Genomic DNA, 25,348 nt, shown 5'->3' with positions numbered 1-25,348 from the left:
TGGGGTTGGCCTTAAAATTTTTTGCTATGGGACCCTGTGAATCTTAGCTACGCCCCTGTTTGCCCCATGTGTTTCAGATTAACATCCTGTAACGAGGGTTCCAGCCATTCTGTTTTTGCGGTTCGTTTTCCTATATAGATATCAGTACTAATGGGATCTAATGCATGATGGTCATAGGAGCGGACAGTTAGTTTGGGGTCAGAGATGTGCCCAGAGGGGCTGGGATTTCCCTCCCCCCACATACTGTGAATGGTGCATAGTTCTGTCAGCCTACATATCAAGGACTCTACGCATTACCCTTCCACAGTGTATGGCAGGCTTGGTTTGCAGACAATGGGTACAGTGTTTTAGACGTGATTCTAGCATGTTCCGGCTATGTACATGACTACTACCGTAGGTGGCATCCCTGTGATGAGCGGCGATAGTCTGGCTCTGCAGCAGATGACAGAGCCAGTTTTGCAGCTGTCTGATCATACTTGTAGTATTTTCTCTAACACTTTGACCTCCGATATTTTGGGCTCTCGGGCTTTGTCAGCTGCCGTCTAATTAGCATTTTTCTTCTCCCTTCTTGGCCGCGTTCTTGCCTCTGCGGCTATTTGTCAAGTTCACAGGAGAGTAAGCATGTGTGACGGATGTGAGTAGCCAGGGGTATTGATATGATGTGTAGTGACGCTGTCAGCCGTAGTTGGATTTATGTTGTTCACATTAGTACCAATGCAAAATAGGTTAAATGCTTAATTAGGTTATATTATGCACTTGTGTATATAAGAAACATTTTATTATGGTCATCCAAGTACCCCCCAGTATATATAGAAGGCTTTTCTCGTATACATATAGTGAGTGCGCAAATATACACCACTCAGATCCAGCCACAGCCAGCTATTGAGTTCGGTCCTTGTTCACATTCACCTTCTTTTTGGGACATTGTATGTAAAGTGGTTGTAATGTAGATATTGCTGACTTCACATCAAGCAATATCTGCATAGTAACCACTTTACATACACTGTCCCATTGGTCATGGCGGCCATATACAGTTCTACACAAGGAACCAACAGTCTTAATGGTTATCTGCTGAGGTTGGTGACAGTCTATGGTGGTGGTCTTTGCACCGTCTCCTGGTAACATGCATTTAGTCTGATTATTCTCTTTGTGTTATTTTTGACAGGAAGAGCAGCATAGTCCGCAGCTTTTTTTTTTTTTTTTTTTTCCCCCTCTTCTTTCTGTCAAAAATTGGAAACCTGATGGATTCCATTAAAAGTTAATGTTATCCACTGCAGTCCATTTACAAATACATGCGCATGGCTAATATGGATCCATTATAAACAGATGTGGCTTTAATGTAAAAAGAGCTTAAAAGGGGTTATCCGGGAGTACAGTATTGATTGCCTCTCTTTAGCTCTGTTCCTGTGGTTGTGGCTTTGCCGTGTATTGTAACGCCTATTCACTTAAATGTGTGCTGGGCGCAACTATTAAAGTATAGAGCTATGCCTTGAAAACCGTGAAGGAGCTGCGGCTCTCTAGAGAGCATTGTGCACCCTTTAGTCAGCTGATCTACGTGAATGCTGGGAGTCAGACCCCAATATGTCCAATTTGCCAATATGATGGACTATCCCACAGGTGGCCATTACTGTCGGACAAGCATTTGTAAATTTGTTCAGGGGAAAGAGGAATGGATAAGCTACAGCCAGACAGCGCTAGGGGTGACCTATCTCTACCAGAACATTAGGGTCAGTCAGTTAAAATCCAAAATACTTGCCCCCTTCCTGTTTGTTCACTTCATCTGTCTGAGAAGAGTCATGAGGCCACCATAAACGTTCAGTGACAAACTCCAGTTTTGCCTGTCCAGGCATGATGGGAATTGATAACTTTACAACAGTTAAAGGCCACCACAGGTTTAACATGTGCGTTAGACAGTGAATCCTGTAGAAGTCAACAAATTGGCCCAACTTTTGTCTAAAGTGTATGAGCACTTTTAGGATAGGCCCTTAACAAAGTCAGATGAGTTTTTGGACTGGTTTACTGGAATCATAAAGTCCTTTAATTTTGTGTGTGCATATTTTTCCCCATTAGCCCCGATCTTTTGGTCGCCATCGACATTTTGGACTAGACTTTTTTTTTTTTTTTTTTTTTTATAGATATGTGGAGTATTTCTGAAGGGCTGAAACAAAGAGATAGTGACAGGACAGGACATGATAGGAGGTGAAAAGTACCAAGAGATGTGGGTCAGGCTTGTGCACATCCGGCTACAATATTTATTTTTGATTTAGTTCTGGCATCCTAATGGGTACAAGATCCTGCATCAAGCCAGGACACCCTACAGGAACTTATAGCACATCATGCATGGAAACCATTAGGGACAGTAGTGGTGGTGTTACCCATAGAAACCTATAAGATTGCAGTTTTTAAAGAAGAATTCCGGCAAAAATTTTTATTAAAGCATTGCATTGCCCCCCAAAAGTTATACAAATCCCTAATATACACTTATTACGGGAAATGCTTATAAAGTGCTTTTTCCCCTGCACTTACTACTGCATCAAGGCTTCACTTCCTGGATAAAATGGTGATGTCACTTCCTGGATAACATGGTGATGTCACTCCCAGAGCTGTGAGGGCTGTGGCTGCTGGAGAGGATGATGGCTGGGGGACACTGAGGGACCCAGGGCATTTCCCATAATAAGTGTTTATTGGTGATTTTGCGGGGCAATACTTTTATAAAAATTTCCGCCGGACTTCTCCTTTAAGTTCTAGTGCAGGTTAAAGAATAAAATATTTTTTTTTTCCATTTGTTGCCTGCCATCAAGTTTTTTAATATGAGATTCTCTGTGTTATCAGTACTAGACATGAGGACCATAAAAATATTACCATAGAGTTGGGTTTTCGTCCTGAATACAGAGCTCGACAAACAAATACTACGGTTTGCAGGCTGCAGAAAATCATGAGTCAGTCCCTTTTATGTTGTTAAGCAAACAGGGTTTTCTGATGTTTATCTTATAATTTGTTGCAAGTGGCAAAAAAAAAAAAAGTCCTCTGCCCGGGACCGCTTCAGCGCCAATTGAAAAGATTTCAGAGTAAATATTAATATAAGTAATGGTATTTATCTTTGGAGTAAGTCTGAAGTGGCCTGCGCCTGTTAGTTATTTCAGCTGTCAGTGCACTGGAGCCTGTGAAGCTCTCAGCTGGGCAAGGGGTGATTTAAGACGCCGGTGTGGACTGCTGATCCGGGTAAATGGCCGTTCTGAGGTTGACAGCTGGTCACATGTCCACACAAGGTATATCACACACGTGCAAGCTGTCATTCATAAATAGCAGCAGGCTGGAGTTAGTGGTGGTCGTTCTTAAAGGGGGCGGGTACAATCCATTATTGGAAGTGGGTATGTTTTTTCAGTAGTGAGTAGCTAGTGTGACTGAGCCCTTGTCTGCATTTCAGGATCTATATGGGTAAGGGTAAAGATTTATATGTGTGTGCTTCATGCTTTAAGGGTAACTATTATATGTCTGCAAATTGCATTATTACTTTTGAGTATAGGGATTGGTATGGTACAGTATGATTTGATAATTTTTAGAATTTTCCTTCCGGCTCTTATATTTTCTGTTTTCCTTCTTTCTTCGTAGGTAGTCCTCCCATCGACTAGAACATCTGACGTTTCACAGCGAATGGAGAAAAACAAAGATTTGAACTTCAAAAACAGATACAAAAACTTCCAGACTCGGCGCTTTTTCTAAAGCCATGTTTTTGCAAACGGCCGTCTGTAGTTTCACACGGAGCCTCATGTGGTTACATGGAAAGACCATTAGGAAATGCGGTTTTGCACAAGCTGGAGAAAAGATACAGAGATAAACTATTACTTCTGTCATCCACATCGACTGGAAACTAATACCCATTATTGGATTACTCTGTGAATTGTTGTGTTTGGAGATTCTATTTATTCCCGGCGTGTGTGTATTTGAATGGTTTTATTCTTTTCAACACCATTTTGATGATAAAAAATATGTTAAGCCTTTTTCACGTGGATATATTTTTGCAAGTAAAACGTAAAATGGGTGCAAATTTTTGATTTTTTTTTTTCTTTTTTTTTTCTGTTTAAATCTAATTTATTTATTTATTCTCCTGATGGCTGCACCTTACAAGGTGATTGTGAGCAAAATCACGTGTTACAATAGCGTGGTGCTGGACAACAGGTTTCAGAATGTAGTACATTATTGTCTCGGAAGTTGCCAGGCTCATAGACTAGGGGTGCAGTGTCTGGTTGCACATCACACAGTGTGCTCAGAACTTCTAAAAGCGCCTGAGGCAACCTCTGATCACTGCGGAGATGTTGGCAACAAGATCTCAGTGGGTGAAAGTGCGGTTTGTGGTGAGGATTACGCTCATCTAAGCCTTAAGGTTAAAAAGACTTTCCCCGTTCAGAATACCAGCAGCTTGAAAGATATAACAGGTGAAGCTATAAATCTTGCAAGTGGAAAAACAAAGGAGTTCTCGTTTGAAAAGCTAAAGAATGCCTCGAACCAGCACGTGAATCTCAGGAAAGGTCGAAAAGTCCGTCCAGAATCGTTTGGCAGGAAGTCGGCTGACTATGACTTTATTTATGGCCAATTCAATAATAATGAGAATTGCCCACCTTTTGGTCTGGTACAGTCTCAGGGGTCAGAAGAAAAAACGTTAGTGCCCCACGGCACATCTTTAGAACAGAATATCAATTTGGCCTCGCTGTATTTGCAAGGGCTTTCAGAAGAAAACCTGATAAACCAGATTTTGAAGAAGCATAAGCTTGACAGCTCCGGGTCTGGTGAGGATATAAAGATGTGCTTGGACATTCTTCTGAAATGTTCTGAAGACCTTAAGAAATGTACTAATATAATAAAGCAATGTATAAAGAACAGATCGGTTGGTGGAAGCAGCAGTGGTGTAGGAGATGGAAAGGGGACGGATCATTTTCCAAATCCAGAGCTCATTTATATGAATGTCATGGCGAGACTATCTTCTTACCTAAAAAAGCTTCCCTTTGAACTGGAACAAGGTTCCCATGGAAGAACTGAACCTAATGATCTGGCTGAACTTGTGAAAAGCCTCAATAGTCTACAGCAACATCCATTCTCGCCAATATATGGTCACGAACAGCCTCCAAAGTATGAAGATGTTGTTCAGACACCCCCTTCTTTGAAAGCCATATCATCAAGCACCAGTGAAAACCGTGAATCTACTTCACAAAACGCCAGCACCAGTGACACTACCGTAAAATCCGTGCCAGATGTTGCCCCTCCATTACCTGCAAAGACGTGGCAAAGAAATAAACCAAACCAAGCCAGTGGTCTAAAAAATCATTCTCCAACTACTCAGCAACCCAGTCCTATAATACATGCACACACTAAGGAGAGGATCCCAAGAAACTCGACAGAAAAGCTTTTTATTGAAGAGGATTCAGATTCACAGACTACTTCTTCCCACCATAAAAAGTCGCCAACTGTGTGTGCGCCAGTAGTGTCGGAGAGTAAACGCTGGTCAACTGAAAGCCTGGGCCATGATCCCTCAACCAGTTCTCATTTTCTTGCCGCAACTCCTTTGCCTAGTTCCCCAAATCTTCTCAACACTGCCAATGAAACTGCCCGAACCCCTCCCGTTAATGTGAATACACTAGTGCCAACGAGAAAGGGCAGGAGCAACGATCACGAGGAAATCGACAAACTTCTTTTAGACTTAGAACGTTTTTCTCAGAAAATTGAAAGCACTTTAAAAAACCCACCAATGTCTTCACCAGCACCTTCCAAACTACCAGTTGGACTGCCTGCTCTCAGTCTGGACCTCAAAGCACAATCTGCTCCATCTTTACTGGCTAAAGAATCTAGCACAAGTACCGTGGAGGATGATGACAACCTTTTATTGCGTATATTAGGCAGCATTGAGGACTTTGCTCAGGAGCTTGTGGACTGGAGATCGGGGAAAGGAACTCTGTCCAAACAGAAAGAAGTTATGCACATCCTTCAAGAAACTTTGGTTCCTCAGACTCCTCCATCGTCTCCAGGTTTTCAAAGTCAAGTCAAGGACTTCGGCTCAGCTTTGTCTATTCAGCAGACGCCTGAAGTGATCAAGGTAAGCAGATTTATATAGTATAATCTTTTCTATTGTTTCCAGAAAATCTGCAAAAGGATGAGACATAAAAAGAGAAACACCATATCTAAATGGAGTATGTGAATCGTAGAAGGGCCATAGAGCTACAGCCGTCGCTTAACTGAGAATAGAAAAAAATGGTCATTTGTCAGCTAACTTGTATTGTTTGTGCAGCCGCACGTCACCTTATGTAAATGGCGATAATGATGAGGTTAATGGCCACAAGAACCACTAATCGTCCATGGTTTGTGTGGCCTGGGAGCCTATGAACCTGTGGCACTTCAGCTGTTGGGAAACTACAATTACTCTTAGGGCCCGTTTACACTGAGTAAAACAGGCGGAATTCTCCGCTGAGCCCCCGCCGCAGACTCCGCTCTGGAATCCCGCCTACCTCAGTGTGTCAATGTGCTCCCTGGCGCGTGCCTTTGCTCTCTGTCATGTCAATTCTTTGAGTGGAGAGCGGAGGCGTGTGAGGCATTGAATTGACACACTGAGGTAGGTGGGATTCCGAGCGGAGTCCATGACAGGTGGTCCGCTCGGAAATTTGCCACTTTTGCTCAATGTGAACATACCCTTATGCCTGAACAGCCTTGCAGTAGAAATAGTTTTGCAAGAGCTGAAGGCCCAGAGGTTTCCCACCACTGATCAAAGGCTCTGTAAACAAGCGTCAGTCACAGGGATTGATGCTTATTAGCCCATATAATAGGGCCCTTGGTCAGATAGGAGGGGAGAGAGACATGGTTGGTAATATCCTTTGCCAGACTTAAAGAAGAAGAAAATTTTTTATTAAAGTATTTTATTGCCCCCCAAAAGTTATTCAAATCCACAATATACACTTATTACGGGAAATGCTTATAAAGTGCTTTTTTACTACTGCATCAAGGCTTCACTTCCAGGATAACATGGTGATGTCACGACCCGACTCCCAGAGCTGTGCGGGCTGAGGATGATGGCAGAGGGATGCTCAGTGTACCTCCAGTGCCCTGTGTCCCTCAGTGTCCCCCTGCCATCATCCTCTCCAGCAGCCACAGCCCACACAGCTCTGGGAGTCGGGTCGTGACATCACGATTTTATCCAGGAAGTGACATCACCATTTTATCCAGGAAGTGAAGCCTTAATGCAGTAGTAAGTGCAGGGAAAAAAGCACTTTATAAGCATTTCCCGTAATAAGTGTACACTACCGTTCAAAAGTTTGGGGTCACCCAAAAATTTTGTGTTTTCCATGAATAGTCACACTTTTTCACCACCATACTTTGTGAAATAAATAGAAAATAGAGCCAAGACATTGACAAGGTAAGAAATAATGATTTGTATTTGAAATAACATTGTTTTTACATCAAACTTTGCTTACGTCAAAGAATCCAACTTTTGCAGCAATTACAGCATTGCACACCTTTGGCATTCTAGCTGTTAATCTGTTGGGGTAAGCTGGAGAAATTGCCCCCCACACTTCTAGAAGCAGCTCCCACAAGTTGGATTGGTTGGATGGGCACTTCTGGCGTACCATACGGTCAAGCTGCTCCCACAACAGCTCAATGGGGTTCAGATCTGGTGACTGCGCTGGCCACTCCATTACCGATAGAATACCAGCTGCTGCTTCTGCTGTAAATAGTTCTTGCACAATTTGGAGGTGTGTTTAGGGTCATTGTCCTGTTGTAGGATGAAATTGGCTCCAATCAAGCGCTGTCCACTGGGTATGGCATGGCGTTGCAAAATTGAGTGATAGCCTTCCTTATTCAGAATCCCTTTTACCCTGTACAAATCTCCCACCTTACCAGCACCAAAGCAACCCCAGACCATCACATTACCTCCACCATGCTTAACAGATGGCGTCAGGCATTCTTCCAGCATCTTTTCATTTGTTCTGCGTCTCACAAACGTTCTTCTTTGTGATCCAAACACCTCAAACTTGGATTCATCCGTCTACAACACTTTTTTCCAGTCTTCCTCTGTCCAATGTCTGTGTTCTTTTGCCCATCTTAATCTTTTTCTTTTATTGGCCAGTCTCAGATATAGCTTTTTCTTTGCCACTCTGCCCTGAAGCCCAAAATCCCGCAGCCGCCTCTTCACTGTAGATATTGACACTGGTGTTTTGCGGGTACTATTTAATGAAGATGCCAGTTGCCAGGACCTGTGAGGCGTCTGTTTCTCAAACTAGAGACTCTAATGTGCTTATCTTCTTGCTTAGTTGTGCAACGCGGCCTCCCACTTCTTTTTCTACTCTGGTTAGAGCCTGTTTGTGCTGTGCTCTGAAGGGAGTAGTACACACCGTTGTAGGACATCTTCAATTTCTTAGCAATTTCTCGCATGGAATAGCCTTCATTTCTAAGAACAAGAATAGACTGTCGAGTTTCAGATGAAAGTTCTCTTTTTCTGGCCATTTTGAGTGTTTAATTGACCCCACAAATGTGATGCTCCAGAAACTCAATCTGCTCAAAGGAAGGTCAGTTTTGTAGCTTCTGTTACGAGCTAGACTGTTTTCAGATGTGTGAACATAATTGCACAAGGGTTTTCTAATCATCAATTAGCCTTCTGAGCCAATGAGCAAACACATTGTACCATTAGAACACTGGAGTGATAGTTGCTGAAAATGGGCCTCTATACACCTATATAGATATTGCACCAAAAACCAGACATTTGCAGCTAGAATAGTCATTTACCACATTAGCAATGTATAGAGTGTATTTGTTTAAAGTTAGGACTAGTTTAAAGTTATCTTCATTGAAAAGTACAGTGCTTTTCCTTCAAAAATGACATTTCAATGTGACCCCAAACTTTTGAACGGTAGTGTATATTGGTGATTTGTATAACTTTTGGGGGACAATACAATACTTTAATAAAAAATTTCGCTGGACTTCTCCTTTAAAGCGTACCAGTCACAAAGTCTGGACTGTGCGTAATCACATTCTGATCCAACTAGGCATTACCGACTGATCATGGCGGCAAATGGATCGCACGCTATGCCAGGTCCAGGCTTTGTGACAGGTATACTTTTATTCTAGCTTGTATAATGTATTTTTCCTCCTTCATGTTCCTCTGATATGACTGATGAGTTTTGGCTATACTCTTAAACCCAACTACAATCAGATCCTCGTACCCTCCACTTTTCCATTATAGTGGAACAGATCGTTCATCTACAGCTTTATATATAACCCTCTTGGTAAATACATTGGGCTGGTATATGTTCCACACATAACACCATTCTGGATTCTCACTTCTTGTATTTTCACATAAGTTTCTACCATTATGGCCTTTTATGTTTACTTCATATTCTATGATTTTGCAATGTTTGCTATAAGGCAGATATTGGCTTAGGGCCTACATATTCTGGATCCTTTTATTGAGTATATAGCCTGCTGTTACGGTACTGTTTTTCGCTCCCTCTTCCCAGTCTGATAATAGACTTCTTTGCTGTGTGACAATAAAGTAGATCTAGCACATTACCATGTATGGAGCAGCATTTACGGCCTCTCCGAAGCTTGGTTTACGAGCCTGGCTCGGTTCTCTCTCTAGGGAGCTCATTGATGAGACTTTGCTCAGCTCGCCTCCAGTGTGAGCTCGGTAACATATGTGCTCAGAAATGTTGCTTAGGTCATTTGAGTATTTCTGATATACGTCTTTGTTAACACGTTATTAGAATTACCTCCAGAATATCCCTCCTAAACCACAGACATATTCTTTATATCCCTGCTCAATACCTTGTCCTTGTTTGCCTTGTGTACTTACAAGGCCCGGCTCACAGATTACAGCTGTATGGATGAAGCGATAGTCTATGAAGTGTACGATGTACTGAGTAATAATGAGGCATCATTCATGTATAATCTGAAGTGGGTTACTGTAGACGTGCGATATACACGTGGGTGTCAAACCCGAAGGTGGAACATTACTAAGCTGTTATTTTTGCATGGAAAGAAGTAGTAAAACAGATAGCACTGTGAAAGCATTTAAAGGGTCTCATCATAGAAGATACCTGATAAATTTAGTGACTTGGTATTCGAGACTCCATCAAATAGCTGCCATTGCTATGATGATATACCTCCTAGTCTATTTGTGAGTCTTCAAAAAAATGTGAAGTTGATAGTTTAGGGTGCGTTCACATGTTCCATGAATCATGGGAGACCAGGATCAAAGACCTTCCGCCTTCATAATGATAACAAAATCTGTATCAGTCCAGTCCTGCAAAGATTTAAACACTTTTGGCGCTCTCAGCATGATAATGATACATGATGCTGGGAGATCTGTGATCCTGGTGCCCAGCTTCCAAGATTTACGTAACATGTGAAAGCGCCCTTAAATTAGGATGAACTGTATTTTTTGAACATGTAACGTCTACAAATAATACGGATCCTGTAGAATTACGGTCCACGCTATTTTTTTGCTGAAATGATTGAAGATCCATAAAACTGTGGATAGTGTGAATAACCCAGTATAAATTAATGGGCCCTAAATGTCCATAATTTGACATGCACAATTATGGGAAAATTTACAGAACGTGTGAATGAGGCCTAAAGGCCCTTCTACACAAAACTATTATCGGCCTTATTCGTTTTGTGTAATAGGACATGTTAAAAGGCTTCGATTGGCCAACATGCACAATGTTGGCTGATTTGTGGTCTTTTAACATGTTTAGGCTGGGTTCACACTATGTATATTTGAGGCTGTATTTGGTCCTCATGTCAGGTCCTCATAGCAACCAAAACCAGGAGTGGATTGAAAACACAGAAAGGATCTGTCCACACAATGTTGAAATTGAGTGGATGGCCGCCATATAACGGTAAATAACTTCCATTATTTCAATACAACAGCCGTTGTTTTAAAATAACAGCACATATTTGCCATTAAATGACGGCCATCCACTCAATTACAACATTATGTGAACAGAGCCTTTCTGTGTTTTCAATCCACTCCTGGTTTTGGTTGCTATACAGCCTCAAACATACAGCCTCAAATATACGTAGTGTGAACATAGCCTAAAAGAGCACAATTAGTGCAGCATCGGACCAGCAATAGGACCAGTGGCAGCAAACGGAAGCTGACTTTAGTGGGCAGCTAAAATGATCTAAGAATTGTCTGGGCAGCGGGGAAACATTAGAGATGAGCGGATTTGCCGAAGTTCGGGTTCGTATGAACCTGAACTATCGGCATCTGACTCCCGCTGTCTGCCGGCTCCGTGCAGCGAGTGGATACAGCCTAAGGAACGCCTAGAAAACTGGGATACAGTCTATGCCAGTGGCTGTCCGCTCAAATCCGCTCATCTCTAGGAAAGATGGGGAAGCAAGTACTAACCTCGCTTACCCTAGAATGTTGTGCCGTGTAATATGGCCTTAAGTTTGCTCAAGTCTGATGAGGTAACCAGCTTTACGTTCCAGTACATAGTAATGTCAGATGTACTCAAGAAACCTCCATCAATAGGCCAGCACCTTATTATGGAAAAGATCCTGACCATTGTACCTCAGTGTGTCAGTCTAGTGAAATCTCCCACAGGACACATTAGGCTTGTGAGGGCTCAAGGATCTTGGATCCACTGACACTCCCAACCAGAACTAGATTGTTGGATATAGTGAGTGATACATGGTATTTTAAGGCCTATGCAGCATGAATCTTCCTCGTAATCCATCCTCTGTGCATGTTGGAGCCTGCTTCCACACATACATCAGCATTATATTATGGACATTAATCATTATATACAGCATTAGGCTCAATAAGAAAAATCTCCCCGGGGGCGCCTCCTCCTAACTTCTATTTGTGAGTTTTGACTGAGACTTTATACTTTGTTGCGTTGATGTTCTGGCATATTTTTTCCTTTTAATCCATCACTTTTGCATACACCTTTTTTTAGTTATATATAAGATTGCTTTCTAGGTACTTCCTGCTTTATTACATGAGTCTCCGGTGTCAAAAACTCCCATGAAGATTTCACCCTAGTTCACCCTTTGTGGAATCTACTAGTGCGAATACCCCATGGCAACAGTTTGCCAGTATTACAGCTTTAAAGGGGTTTCCTCAATATAACTTTTAATTTGGTTATGAATAGAGCGGTAGCCTTGCATTGTTGTCCGTCTCGATTTATTCCGACTACAATTTTACTGCATTTTCAGGATCGCACCCAACGATCGGACCCCACCAATGCCCTATCCTGCGGAGCACCCTTTAAGTATTAAACCCTATCTGATGATAAGCTGTTTGCCAGCCGTATAACGCTTGTATACTGTCTGTGTTGATTAGTCGGGTATTACACTCCTATTAGACATGAAGTACTGGAAAACACCTTTAAAGGGGTTGTCCCATTCTATTCAATGGATCTTTCAGAAGTATATTGGCAATAATGTTTATTTACCTGTCTTATACGGTTTCTCAGATCTCAGTACCAACCCATAGTTGATAGGTAACTTCCTTTGCATACAACCCGTGGTGCACTTCTGGCTGCGCATGTGCCCTGTGAGGAGGCTCTTTTACTATGGGGGGTGGCTGGGACTCCGGAGAACAGATGTTCTTATGCACAGTAGCTTTATACCCTGGTCTGATGGCTCAGCTGACTGCCAGCTCATAGACTTCAAGAATGAGTTTCTTCTCCTCTTCCCCATGCTGCTTTGAGTGGTCCTTGCTCCACTCCACTCCCACACGCTGGTTTGGCAGCGTGGGGCATTCATATTTAATTGGCGGTCTGGACCAGTAATACGTTCATAACATCTCTGCTGCAGGCCCAGACTACCAGTGAGATTTAAATGCCCATCCTGCGGGGTGAAGAGAAAACGGGTGGGAGAAGTCTTTAATGTTACTTTTAGGGACTCAAACCCAGGACTTGTTGGCCATGAACTTCTTTGCTTCTGGCTGAACATTTAAGAGCCCTATTACAGGGGACGATAATCATGTGGAAAATCGTTATATTATTTGATATTAAACGATAATTGTTCTGTGTTACTGCAGTAAACGATCGAAAAATCGTTTGTGTGGGCGTTGATCATTGATTTAGATCTGACCCTAAAATCATTGTTAATCATTCGCTGTAATTCCACATACGTTCGCTGCTGTTTGACATTCGTTCAGTAATCGTTAAGTGTACATCGTACATTATTTTGCTGGGATCAGATGGACTAAACGATCGTAGTAACTATTATTGTGACAATTGTACCCAACGACTATCGTATGTAATATAGTGAACGATTTACGGTTAACGATATACAATCTCGTTTGCGATCGTTTATCATTAAACCTCGCTTCGCCTAATAGGAGTTCTTCTTCCACCATGTTTGGGAAGCTGATAACCAGTATAGGAAGCTGCTGGATTGGTCACGACTCTGAGAATGGAAAGATTTCTTGTTTTATCCAGTCCGAATTTAGGCTGAAGTAGAGGATCAAAAATGCACCAGGTTTATGCGCCAAGTCTAGAATCCCTCATTAGATTTACTACTGTCTGTGTCTAGAAAGTAAAACAATAGTTCCAGGGTTTGAATAGTCTGGATTGTCTTCATAAAGTGCGTAGTTGATGACTTCTTCATCTATGTGTACAGAGGCCATTCATCTCGATCGGGGAGAAGGAGCTTGTGTGCCGTATGTGACTGATGGTGCTCAGGTTTCCTGGCAGTAAAGGCTTTAATCACGGCTTGGCATCTTGCCGTGCTTTTTCCTTTGGGGAATATGTTGACATAATAAAGAAAAAGACCTAAATTATACATTTCAGTACAAATTTGGGCAAAGCATGCCCCTGCTGCTAAAAAAGTACATTTTAATGAGTCATTTGGACTTAGTCTGCATATTTTACAAGTTTATTGGGAAGAAAAAATTTGGAAAAGAGTCCGTCATGTCTTTTACTACAGTCCAAATTCTCGATCTGGAAGTCGTGTGTCGGTGATTATTCCTATGACTGTGAATGTGTGGGTTTCTGGCTTGTTTGGGCAGGAACTCACTTTCCTATGGTGTCATGTGTACATGATGTTATAGTTGTGTCATGGGTATAATTATACTTATGTAACGATGACAGCATTATAATTAATAATGATCTTTATTATAATTCACTTGTATAATATAGCCAGCTGTATATGCGTCATTGCTAAATATTCCTGGCACAGTGACTTGCTTTGGACCAGTACCATAAGACAGTCCACCAGGACCATAGACAGTCTACCTGGACCATAGACTATTGTTACTGTGCTGCAACTTGGTGAAGGAGCGGGGGGTCCTTTGACTAGGAGGGTCTGAACCGCTATAACAATGCTTTATGCAGATCCTTGGGAACAAAGCAAAGTTACCATGTATACACTATTCTCATAATTTCGGCCAACGTAATACCGCTATACAGTGCCAAGATAATAGCATCATATTCAGCCCACATAATGTCAGCAGGCAGTTCCAGAAGATCCAAATTTTATATCCTTAAAAGAGCTGATGTAATGTCAGATGGATCCCACATAATACTGCATCTAAAGTCCAGGAAATAGCATTGTGCCGTGGCAGACAGTGGGCAATACAGGTCTTGGCCTGTTTCCCTATAGAAACCGTAGTTAATCTTACCTCTTCAAGCCAGTAATGTGCACTCATTTTTATTTTCTCTGAATGGCCTGAATGCTCACGATCGTCCCAGCAAACTGCATACATCGGTAGTACAAGTGATTGTTAGAAACCTTGTAATATATCTTATCAGAGAAAAATGCATCTTTCATCACTTATCAAGCTCCTTTACTTTCCCCACTTTATCTGCTAAACTTTGGTTCACCTTGTAAGATGGACTAGCAGCTCACTGAGAGATCTTGTTACATGCTTTCCGTACAAGTCTATGGAGAGGGAGAAGGTGCGGAGGAGGATTATTGAGAGCAGATGCAAAGTCATTAAGGGCTTGCAATAAGACTACACAAGAGTTAACTGTAAGTATTAAAGTTCACCTCATTAACTACTGTTCTGTGATGTCTTCCATGCAGCTGCTCTTTCTATGGAGACTTAGTTAACAAAACAACAGATAGGCTTTAACTGGTTGAAAATTAGTGTGTGTATTGCTGGGTGTAAAGGAGGTGTGGGTGCAAAATATACTGGGGGGCCTTAGACAGGTATCATTATACAGTAAACGAAAGGGGTATGCCATTGTCCCAATACCTACTTCTATTAGACTAAAAGTTTAATAACAATTGATTGGACGGGGGCCCAGGAGTCTGGTTCAGAGCTATCAGGCAAGGGGTTATTAGAAATGAGCCAACCTGAACAATCGCCATTTAGAGAAGTTTTGTGCTTCCCAAGGACTGCCTGGAAAACAGAGATACAGCCTATGGCCCTTGTGCAAACCTGAACTTTCGGCAAGTTCGCTCATCGCTAGTGGCTAACTATTGTTGACAATAGACTTTTATGATATGTAAATCATATGTTCCTATGGGATTTGGAGCGACAGACACCCCAAAAAGAGAGAGCTTAAAGTGTACCTGTCGTTATAACTTTCAAAGTCTAAATCAACAGTAGATGTGAAATAAAGCAAGTGAAGATAAGTGAAGAAAGATGCATTTTTCTCTGATAAGATACATTTTTCTCTGATAAGATACATTAGATAAGATAAAAACAAGTTTGCAATTTACATTCATTATTTCTGTTGTTATAATGCTGTAAAACAAAAGCTGTACTTACCAGAAATCTAGGTCCAGTCTCCTGAAGGCAGATTTTCTGACTTGCGCTGTTTGGCAAAAAACAGGCTAAACAAAGGAGATTCAGCCAGTCCAGAGAGTCACGGCTCAATGTGTCCATCAATCACATGACTGCCTTCTCTCTGTGAGCGCTCAGATGGCCTGGGATACACAGGACATTCTGTTTTCTGACTTTCCTGTTTTTTGAGAAAAAAGTCAGAAGACAGGAAGTGCCGTCTTTTCCATTATAACTGAAAAAAAGATAATGAATGTAAATTGCAAACTTTCTTTATATCACATCTACTGTTGATTTAGGTTTTGAAAATTATAACAGTGACACTTTTATTCTCATTAATAGTAATTGAAACTTAAGAGCATATACAAAGCCTGAATGGTGGGGGTCTAGGGATCTGCTGGTTACCCATGTGTGTTCCTCTCTGCTGGGATAGAAGGCAGCAGTCTGCAGCCCCATGTTAGTACCTAAGAATAGCCTGTAAATGTGTGTTTTTAATTTGACTATTGGCACATTACAATGAATTGAGCAGTTTATTAGAATGTATGTCTATAGGACAGATCGAGAGCTGCTGCGTGGCGGCGGCGGGGACCCAGGCCCATCCAGACTGCGGTGCAGGATGAGGTTTCTCAATGTGTTGGCTCAGCAGGAGAGGAGGAATGCTGCAACACAATTACTCAAGCTGTAACCGCTGAGGTTTCTGGATGAGTAAATGGAATCAGACTGGAGTTTACTGTACAATAACAAACCAGAAAATTGGAGATTTTCTCTCTGGTTTTTCGTTCCAGTCGTACTCCATGTTGTGGTCTGCTGGGGCTGGTGCAGAACTGCATCTTCAGCTATTTGTAGGGGGCACAGAACAGTAGGACGGGTCATTATTCTATATACCCTATAGTACCATGTCATTGTCTTTTTCTCCTCTATGTAAAATACCTACCACATATGTGTGATTTGTATAGGGGCAGTGTTTTTGTGTGTTATATGGAAGATCAGCAAAAAAGACATAGACAATATAGTTTAATCTGATCTGATTTCAGAGAGTTGCAGATGCAGAACACAAGGCTTATATGTCTAAGGGTCCTATTTAGGGATGGTCCGAACCCGCCGAGGTTCGGGTTCGGATGAACCAGAACACTCGGCATCGGATTACCGCTGTCTGCCCGCTCTGTGCAGCGGGCGGATCCAGCGGGAAGACCGCCTGGAAAAATGGGATACAGCCTATGGCTATGGCTGTATCCCTTTTTTCCAGGCGGTCCTCCCGCTGGATCTGCCCGCTGCACGGAGCGGGCAGACAGCGGGAATCATTACCGAGGGTTCGGGTTTGTACGAACCCGATCCGAACTCGGTTCGAACCATCCCTAGTCCTATTACACCTACAGATTATCTGACTTTTTTTTTTAGCCAAAGCCAGGAATGGACTATAAACAGAATAGTTAATAAAGGAAAGACTGAGATTTCTCCTCTTTTCAAACCCATTCCTGGCTTTGGCAGATAATCTGTTGGTGTAATAGGACCCTAAAACATATGCTCATGCCTCCCATTGATTTTAATGGGGTTCGTTACTTGTATAATGAGTACTTATTTTATGGCTCGCTCAACAGAAGCCTTAAAGGGTCCATATGTGCTGTTTGGGGAGCCCCTTCTCTGTAAGGATGACTCCCACTCTCCTTATAGCAAATGTGGCTTCTCTTCTCTATGATTATGATATAGAGTAGCCTGCTTCTACCTTTTAAATGGGGTTGTCTTTTTTCATAGTCCCTTTTAAGGCGTGCTCTGGGACTCTCCCCCATTCGTGAGAATGTAGCAACTTAAAGGGGTTATCCAGGATTTAAAAAAACATAGCTGCTTGTTTTCCAAAAACTGCGCTTCACTCACTTTAATAGAACTGAGCTGCAATACCACACCCAAACTAAAGACAAGAGCGGCGCTGTTTCTAGACAAATGCAGCTATATATATTTTTTTTTCTAAGATATCTGTCAGCCGCATGAGTGTTCATCCAAGAGCTAGCTCTCCTGATTTCCCCCATACACATGAATGCTTCACTTGGCCAAGCGGTCCTGTGTTCAGAATGGGTGGGGGTGGGTAGCACCTTAGTTCCCAAAGAACAAAATGACTGGGCACTTAGAATTCAATATGCCCTATCGCTTCCTCCGCTGACACCATCAGACAGGGGAGCGTTAGGACACCATCATACACATGAATGGTTGACCGGCCTGCTGAAACTTGTCTAATGTGTGTATCGGCCTTTTATTCTCCGATCAGGGTTTAGGCAGTAGATGTGCTGAGTCTAGAAGGAGTTATGTGTGTTTACATACCACATCTCAGAGACACCCAGTCGCCTGCAGGAAACTAATCCGAGGCCTGCTCGGCGAGGGGTGACTCCAGGGAACCCGATCCCACCTTCTGGCTGCCGAGCAGCTATGTAGACGTAGGGGGGATGTTCATGCCGGCCTGTCATTGTGCCGCCTCCTCCCTACATGCCTACTTAGCGGAGAAAATTGATTTATAATACATAATTGGCTTTTCCTGTGAAACCGCAACACCCTTCTAATAAAAGAAGTGCCTGCAGGAAACATAGTGAGGATCAACAGAATAACGTAGGGTTGGGAGTGAGCTCAGGATACTTGTCAGCGGGGATCCACCAAAGGGGTCATTATCTATGGAGGAATAGTGTTCTTCTATATATATGATTACAGGCCACCTCCGCCTTGTGTCTCATCCCATCATCATTTGTTACCTGCATTTCCTCATATCATTCTTCATCTCCTATCCTCAGGCCGCCATATAGGATTTGTATATTATAATACTTCCACTTTACACCCTACCATTTTCATTTAGAGAATGACTACGAGGTCTATAATAAAGCTCATTGACTGCTGTAATGTATACATAACCTCTCCACTACCTGCCAGATGAGATTCTGCATCTGTGTCCACATGACAGCTCTTCCTGTCCCTGCATTTGCGGGATCCTGTCATTCTCATAGTGACATGGTGAATCCAGCTAGCATGCATGAGGGGAGTAACAGGCTGCCAGACACTTCTGGCGGCATCTTGTCTTCCGTGAGAACAAACATGTTCCCATCCTTCTTTCGCAAGAGTTTTTGCTAAAGGCTGTTACTGTAACAATAATGCGTATGTGTCTAGCGTTTTGGGATAACCGCTCACTTATTCAGCAGATACATATCTGGTGTAACCGCTAGAACACCTGCAGATCACATGAGGAGGGGTCCCTTGCATCTCCAGGGAATGCAATGGCAGTCTTGTCCGCTACCCAGGGCACTCACTTCAGGACTGCCTAGGATAGTTAAGACCCCCATGCTTTACCACAGAGCCATATACTTGCTTTGGGACTAATGGTGGTCAGAAGTCCCTTAGGGTATGTTCACACTGAGTAAATCAGGCCGAACTCTGCGGCTGAACTCTCCGCCGCGGAATCCGCCTGCCTCTGTGTGCCGTAGCCTGTCTATGGAAGAGCTTGGGCGCCTGATTCCGCCTGATTTATAGCATACCCTTAGTGAGTAAAGAGAGTGGGTCCCAATGGATCTGTTTTCTGGTGATTGATCTGATACTTATCACCTAAGGTGATCAGTTATTATTATAGATGAGCAGACTTGCAGTAAACATGGCTGTACACATGATTTCCAGGACCCCCTAGGGCTGTATACATGATTTCCAGGACCCCCTAGGGCTGTATCCATGATTTCCAGGATGCCCTAGGGCTGTATCCATGATTTCTAAGACCCCCTAGGGCTGTATCCATGTTTTCCAGGACCCCCTATGGCAGTATTAATGTTTTCCAGGACTCCTAAGGGCTGTTTACATGTTTTCTAGGACTCCTTAGGGCTGTATTAATGTTTTCCAGGACTCCCTAGGGCTGTATCCATGTTTTCCAGGACCCCCTAGGGCTGTATCTGTTTTCCAGGACCCCCTCGGGCTGTATTAATGTTTTTTAGGACTCCCTAGGGCTTTATCTATGTTTTCCAGGACTCCTAAGGGCTGTTTACATGTTTTCCAGGACTCCCTATAGCTGTTTACATGTTTTCCAGGACTCCCTATAGCTGTTTACATGTTTTCCAGGACTCCCTAGGGCTGTATTAATGTTTTGCAGGACTCCCTAGGGCTGTATCTTTACCTTATCTAGTTCTGTGCTATGGGGTAGATGTTTGCGCGGCTGGGTTTACTTTCAGTGTCAGGTATTGGGGAGCAGCTCATGAAACTAAACTAATCCTCATATTTTTTTAAGCCGACATGATGAACACTAGCGCTCCAGTAAAGTGTGCCTGCATCTGGAAATTTAGTATTTTAGTCTTTTTTTTTTTTTTTTTTTTTGTGCTAAAACCTATTGACAAATGACATTTACAGGATTGACAGATTTTAATTATAAGTGCAAATGGTGCATTAGCAGTGAGGCTCCAGCAATGTGCAGGCCTTAGGCATTTACAGCTCCCAGCCTGCTAGTGGATGCCGTGACTTGTAGCGTAAGGCTAGAGTTACTCTGACTTTTTGTAGCGAACTATTAGGTGACAGGAAATAATTTGCATAAAACCAGAGTACAGTGCGGATGAAGACTGGAGGGTACCTGTCATTTAAAAAAATATATATATATATCCTAGAGACATGATCAGTTGGTATCGGAGTGTTCAGAGCCCGGCTAATTGCTAGAGCAAGCGGAGAGAGAAGGGCTCGGCTGAGCACTTCTCTCTGTCACACTGCAGCCATCTTGGTCATGTGGTTTAGAGTGGGAGGAGTATGTGAGCACTGCTCCCACTTTATCTAGCAGTTGGTTAGGATCTGAACACCCAGACCCCAACTGATATGTCTCTTTAAAATATATCGAAAGTTTTTTGTTTTGTTCTTTTTTTTTTTTTTAAGTGCCAATTTAAAAGACTATTAATGGCAAAAAAATTATATTCAATAAAAGAGTTATCCAGGATTAGAAAAACATAGCCGATTTCATCCAAAAACAGCTCCAGCTCCAAGTGTGCATGCGCTACTTACCTAGGCAAAGAAGGCCTAGTCCATATTATGAATAGTCAGAACTCTTATCGATGGTGTTTTCCCCTCTTACGACAGAAGGATCCGTTGACTATAAGCATTGTAGTACCCCCATACAAAGAACCACAGCAATGCGCTATGATGGCCTTCAGTATGGAGTTATACCCTTTATTTGCTTTTTGCCCTCTCTTAGGCAGAGTTCCCATCATGAGGACTAGTTCTTGTTTCCTGACATCTTGTAAGTCACAGACACTTTCTGCTCTTGCCCCTGACAGCCCCTGACAGTGTAATAGATAACTTTAATGTTATCCTAATGTACGTCTTTTATCGGCACGCTATGTTACGGCCGGTGAGCTGATTACATCTCTACTATCCCCATCTTGCAAAGTAATTGACTTGCTCAGACCTATTCCAAATAGCTGAATAAATCAGACTACTGATTCCAGCCTCCGGCCAAAACCATATAGATGATGGGAAGCAGAAGGAGCAGCTCAGCCCGGGGACGGAGGCCTCATCTAAACAGTTCCCAGTCATTACAATACATGGAGTGAGATGAATCTGGGCGGAGGACCCTCCGGTGTGTGCGGAACTACTAGGGTCTAAAATTTATGGGATCCATCAATTTTATACTGTAAAGAAAAAAATAAGCGAAAAAAAATGAATATCGTGCAGACATCTTTCCTTAGTCACTCCCACCAATCACAGCAGCAGGGAGAAACATATATTGCTGTGGTGAATGGAAGGCACCACGGGGGACATTTACTATTGAGTCTAGAACGTGCAATTTTTCTACAGAGTATTCGTCTGTTTTTTACCCAGCTGATTAGGACTAATTTAGCAAACTTCATAAATTTCTGAATAGAATATTCACAAAATATTTGTAAAAAATTTTGCAAACATATTCACCTGGTACTGACCGGACGTAAGCATTCATCACTTTTTTGCGACTTTTTTTAAATGTTGCAAATTAAAAAATTGGGCATAAATCCTGGATTATGTGTAATTTTTTGGTGAATACCCCAAACAGGCAGATTAAAAAAAAAAAAAAGTTGTACCTAAAAATATTTGCTTGTCGAATACTGGTTCATAAATAAAACTAATGGTGCCTTTGCACAGAGAAATTTATCTGACAGATCTTTGAAGCCAAAGCCAAGAACGGACTATAAATAGAGAACAGGTCGTGAAGGAAAGACTGAGATTTCTCCTCTTTTCAAATCCATTCCTGGCTTTGGCTTCAAAAAAATGGCGAAAAAACCCAATTATTTGCTGAAAAATAAGTGCAAAACCCCTGATAAATGTCCCCCAATTGTTTGCAACCTGCCCTGATACAATCTTCCAAGCGATGCCAAACTCAGCCCTTGGCAATGTTTGGAAACCCCATAGAGGATGAGGGAGCACTGGACTGCCCATGCATGGTGCGTTCCATTCATTCTAGGACATTTCTCATGATCATTGAGGGGGCGACCCCAACAATCAACACTGGTGGTATAGGATAATGTCTTGCGATGGAAATAACCTTTTAAAGAGGGTTTTACCTCTTGAAGTTTTTATGGCCGCTCCGATAAGTACAAGGATGACTTTATATGTGGTAGATTTTTTCCAGAAACTTTTGATGGAACTAAATTTAAGTTACAAAAAAATTTCTGTACCAAATCTTCTATGTGTGATCGCCCCCTAATGGTGGGCCTGGGCATGCACAGCCGCTTCTTTTCTGCAGGCAAGGCCGGCGTGGGGTCCCATAAGTAGCAGTGACATTATCATACGTCAGGCAGATCCTATTGATGATCAATGTTTGTCCAGGGAGTACAGCTTTTGAGTGGTGTGGCTGTATCAGTGTTGGGGCCTGCAGTCATCTACCACACCGTGACCTCCATTGTTGCGCATGTAGCACTCTTGCCAAACACAATCTTGTTATGAAGGCTTCTGTACGGCTTGGGTCCTTGCCTACAGTATACGTCCTTCCCCTTTAAGAGCCTGTGTTTACCACCTTTTTGCATTGCCGTCCCTTCCTCGAACTGTTCATAAATAGATTTGTTAAAAAATTTGCAAGAAAAAAAAAAAAGCCCTCCGGTAACATTTCGAGCTCTCGGCAGGGATAAAGCAATACAATGAAATCCTATCCATTAATAAACAGTGTCACTGTACACCCCGAGCCCCGCTCTATTTATACTCCCCATGCGAGGCGCGCTGGGTAACTCCAGGACAAGCGCGTCTCTTCTCCTGTCACATCCCCGCGCTCTTTATAAAACTTTTTTTTTTTTTTTTTTTTCTTTCTGCCTGATTTTGCCGTGGTTTATGTCAGCGCTGCACATTCCGCCTCAGTGTCTCCCAGTCCTGGCCGGGGGGGGGGACGTAGAAACTTCATACTTTCCGAACATAAAGCCATGGTCCCAGTTCACATTTGTAATCCGTCTGGTATGAATCGCCCATACGATAAAGCTATTAAGGATTTTGTGTACTCGCTAAATATTTCCGTTGTGTGGAGTCACTGAGGAATATCATGGCCCCGGCTTGTCCTCCCCCAAAAATATTAGACGTGTTATTTCAGGCTCTGGAATCTTTCAATCTCGAAATATCAAATTCTCCGACAGAAAGAAAGATTAGATTTCAATAATGAAGCATTAGAAGTGGGAGATTCTGCCTCCCCTTATATCTGGATGCTTATTACTGGAGCATATCAAAGGGGAAACCCGTACAAAGGCTACGTGTCATGTGTGCAAGCACTCCGACTCCATATAGATGGGGTAATAAATCCAAACCAAGGCTTGTCACACTTGTATTTATAGTGCGCAAAGGCCTCTTTCATGGCCGCTATAAGGCACTGTTCACATTGTATGTTGTGGGTAATAATCCCGATAACAGATGTTCCATACAATGCTATATACTGCACGTAGCCCAACTAACTAGTTTGACTTTGGCCCATTCCTTAGGGCAGGGATGAGGGACCTATGGCCCCCCAGCTGTTGCAAAACTACAATTCCCATCATGCCTGGACAGCCAAAGCTAAAGCTTTGGCTGTCCAGGCATGATGGGAATTGTAGTTTTACAACAGCTGGAGGGCCAAAGGTTGCCCATCCTTGACTTAGGGTGTTGTCTAAGTGGTCCGACTGTTTTCGACATATAACCTCAATACAAGGCTCTGAATTTCGTTGCAGTGGTGCCCAATATTGCCACCTCTAGGAGTGGTCCGGTGTAGGTGACATTTAGCCTAGAAAGCCAAGAGGTCAGACAAGAGAGGAGTCCAGTTACAGGCCAGTGCCAGGGCTGGCATGAGTTCCAGCATGGTCAGTGGCCAAGCCTAGGTCAGGACAGGGTCAGACACTGCTATAGAGAAGAATACAGGATTGTGGACAGAGATGAGGTCAAACCCCAATCCCCACACAATACGGCACATTGGCAGGTTGTGACTGGTGAAGCTGTTTGATATACATGGAGATTAAAGGGAGACTGGCATTTTTTTGAAATTCATATTAAGTGTTGTCAGAAAGTTATTTACATTTGTAAAATCTTTCAGTACTTATCAGCTGCTGTATGTCCGGCATGAAATGTTGTGTATTCTTTCCATCCCAGTGCTCTCTGCTGCCACCTCTGTCCATGTCAGGAGCTGTCCAGAGCAGTATCAAATCCCCATAGAAAACTATGGCAGAAGAGAGTACTGTGTCGGAATGGAAAGAACACACCACTTCCTGCAGGACATACAGCAGCTGATAAATAATGGAAGATTTTAGATTTTTAAGTAGAAGTTAATTACAAATACATATAACTTTCTGACACCAGTTAATTTGAAAGAAGTGACCAATTAGCCAGAGAACCCCTTTGAAGGATATGGCTTGGGAAGGGTTTGGTTGTATGTTCTGCTCTTTAAAGCAAGTGTACCATCAGGTACATTTGCTTTAAGTATTACTCATGTATAGAACAGTGCCGAAGCGGGGACGCCGGTGCCGCAGTCCTTTATTTGAATCAGTTCCCATGTATGGCGCTGTTCTATTCACGGGTAACGGGCAGGGGTGAAGCACTGGAGGCGGGCCGGCCCTCCCCCAGTGGGAGGAAACCCTCTCCCCTCTATGACATGGCTCAATTATAATCAATGGAGCTGCGTCATAGAGGGGCAGGGTTTTTTTCCCACTGGGGACGGGCCGGCCCGCCTCCAGTGCTTCACCCCCAACCCAGTACCTTGAATAGAACGGCGCCGTACATGGGTAATACTTAAAGCAAATGTACTTGATGGTACATTCGCTTTAAGATGTAGAAAGGGAGTGTTTGCGCACCATATGGACCGACCCAGCAAGGGATAGCATGCACTACTCAGTAGATGTCTTGCTATAACATGCACCAGACATTGTTGGCCCTCTGTATGTGACCGATACCTTTGGCACATAGTATGCTGCCATTTTTCAGGCTGTACCAGCCGTATTGTTTGCATGTTGCAGCCATCTTCAGATTTCCTGTTGAGTTACTACATGTACTTGGAAGCTCGGTGTAAATAAATTATGGACGAGATTAGAAGATGAGATATGGTTGAGGAGGCATGGTACAGCCCTGGTCGGGGATTACATGTGATTACGTAGCATTACTGCATCCCTAGGCTGGGGCATAGCTGAAGCCTTTAGTGTGCCAGTCATTCAGATG

The 25,348-nt window shown here is 42.8% G+C and overlaps 1 protein-coding gene across 3 annotated transcripts in view; it reads left to right on the top strand.

Annotated features, from left to right (window-relative positions):
• Nucleotides 1–25,348, top strand: part of PPP2R3A (protein phosphatase 2 regulatory subunit B''alpha) — a 131,592-nt gene that overhangs the window by 74,686 nt on the left and 31,558 nt on the right. For all 3 annotated transcript variants that reach the window (XM_069975696.1, XM_069975693.1, XM_069975694.1), the window contains one exon: nt 3,613–6,088. In XM_069975696.1, coding sequence (XP_069831797.1) covers nt 4,112–6,088 — 1,977 coding nt within the window. In that variant the 5' untranslated portion in view covers nt 3,613–4,111. The remainder of the gene's footprint in view (nt 1–3,612; nt 6,089–25,348) is intronic.

The sequence above is a fragment of the Dendropsophus ebraccatus genome, chromosome 6 (assembly GCF_027789765.1).
Source record: "Dendropsophus ebraccatus isolate aDenEbr1 chromosome 6, aDenEbr1.pat, whole genome shotgun sequence".
In the NCBI taxonomy this organism is placed as follows: domain Eukaryota; kingdom Metazoa; phylum Chordata; class Amphibia; order Anura; family Hylidae; genus Dendropsophus; species Dendropsophus ebraccatus.
The sequence above is the reverse complement of the archived record's forward strand: the minus strand, read 5'-3'. Positions and strand labels throughout refer to the sequence as shown.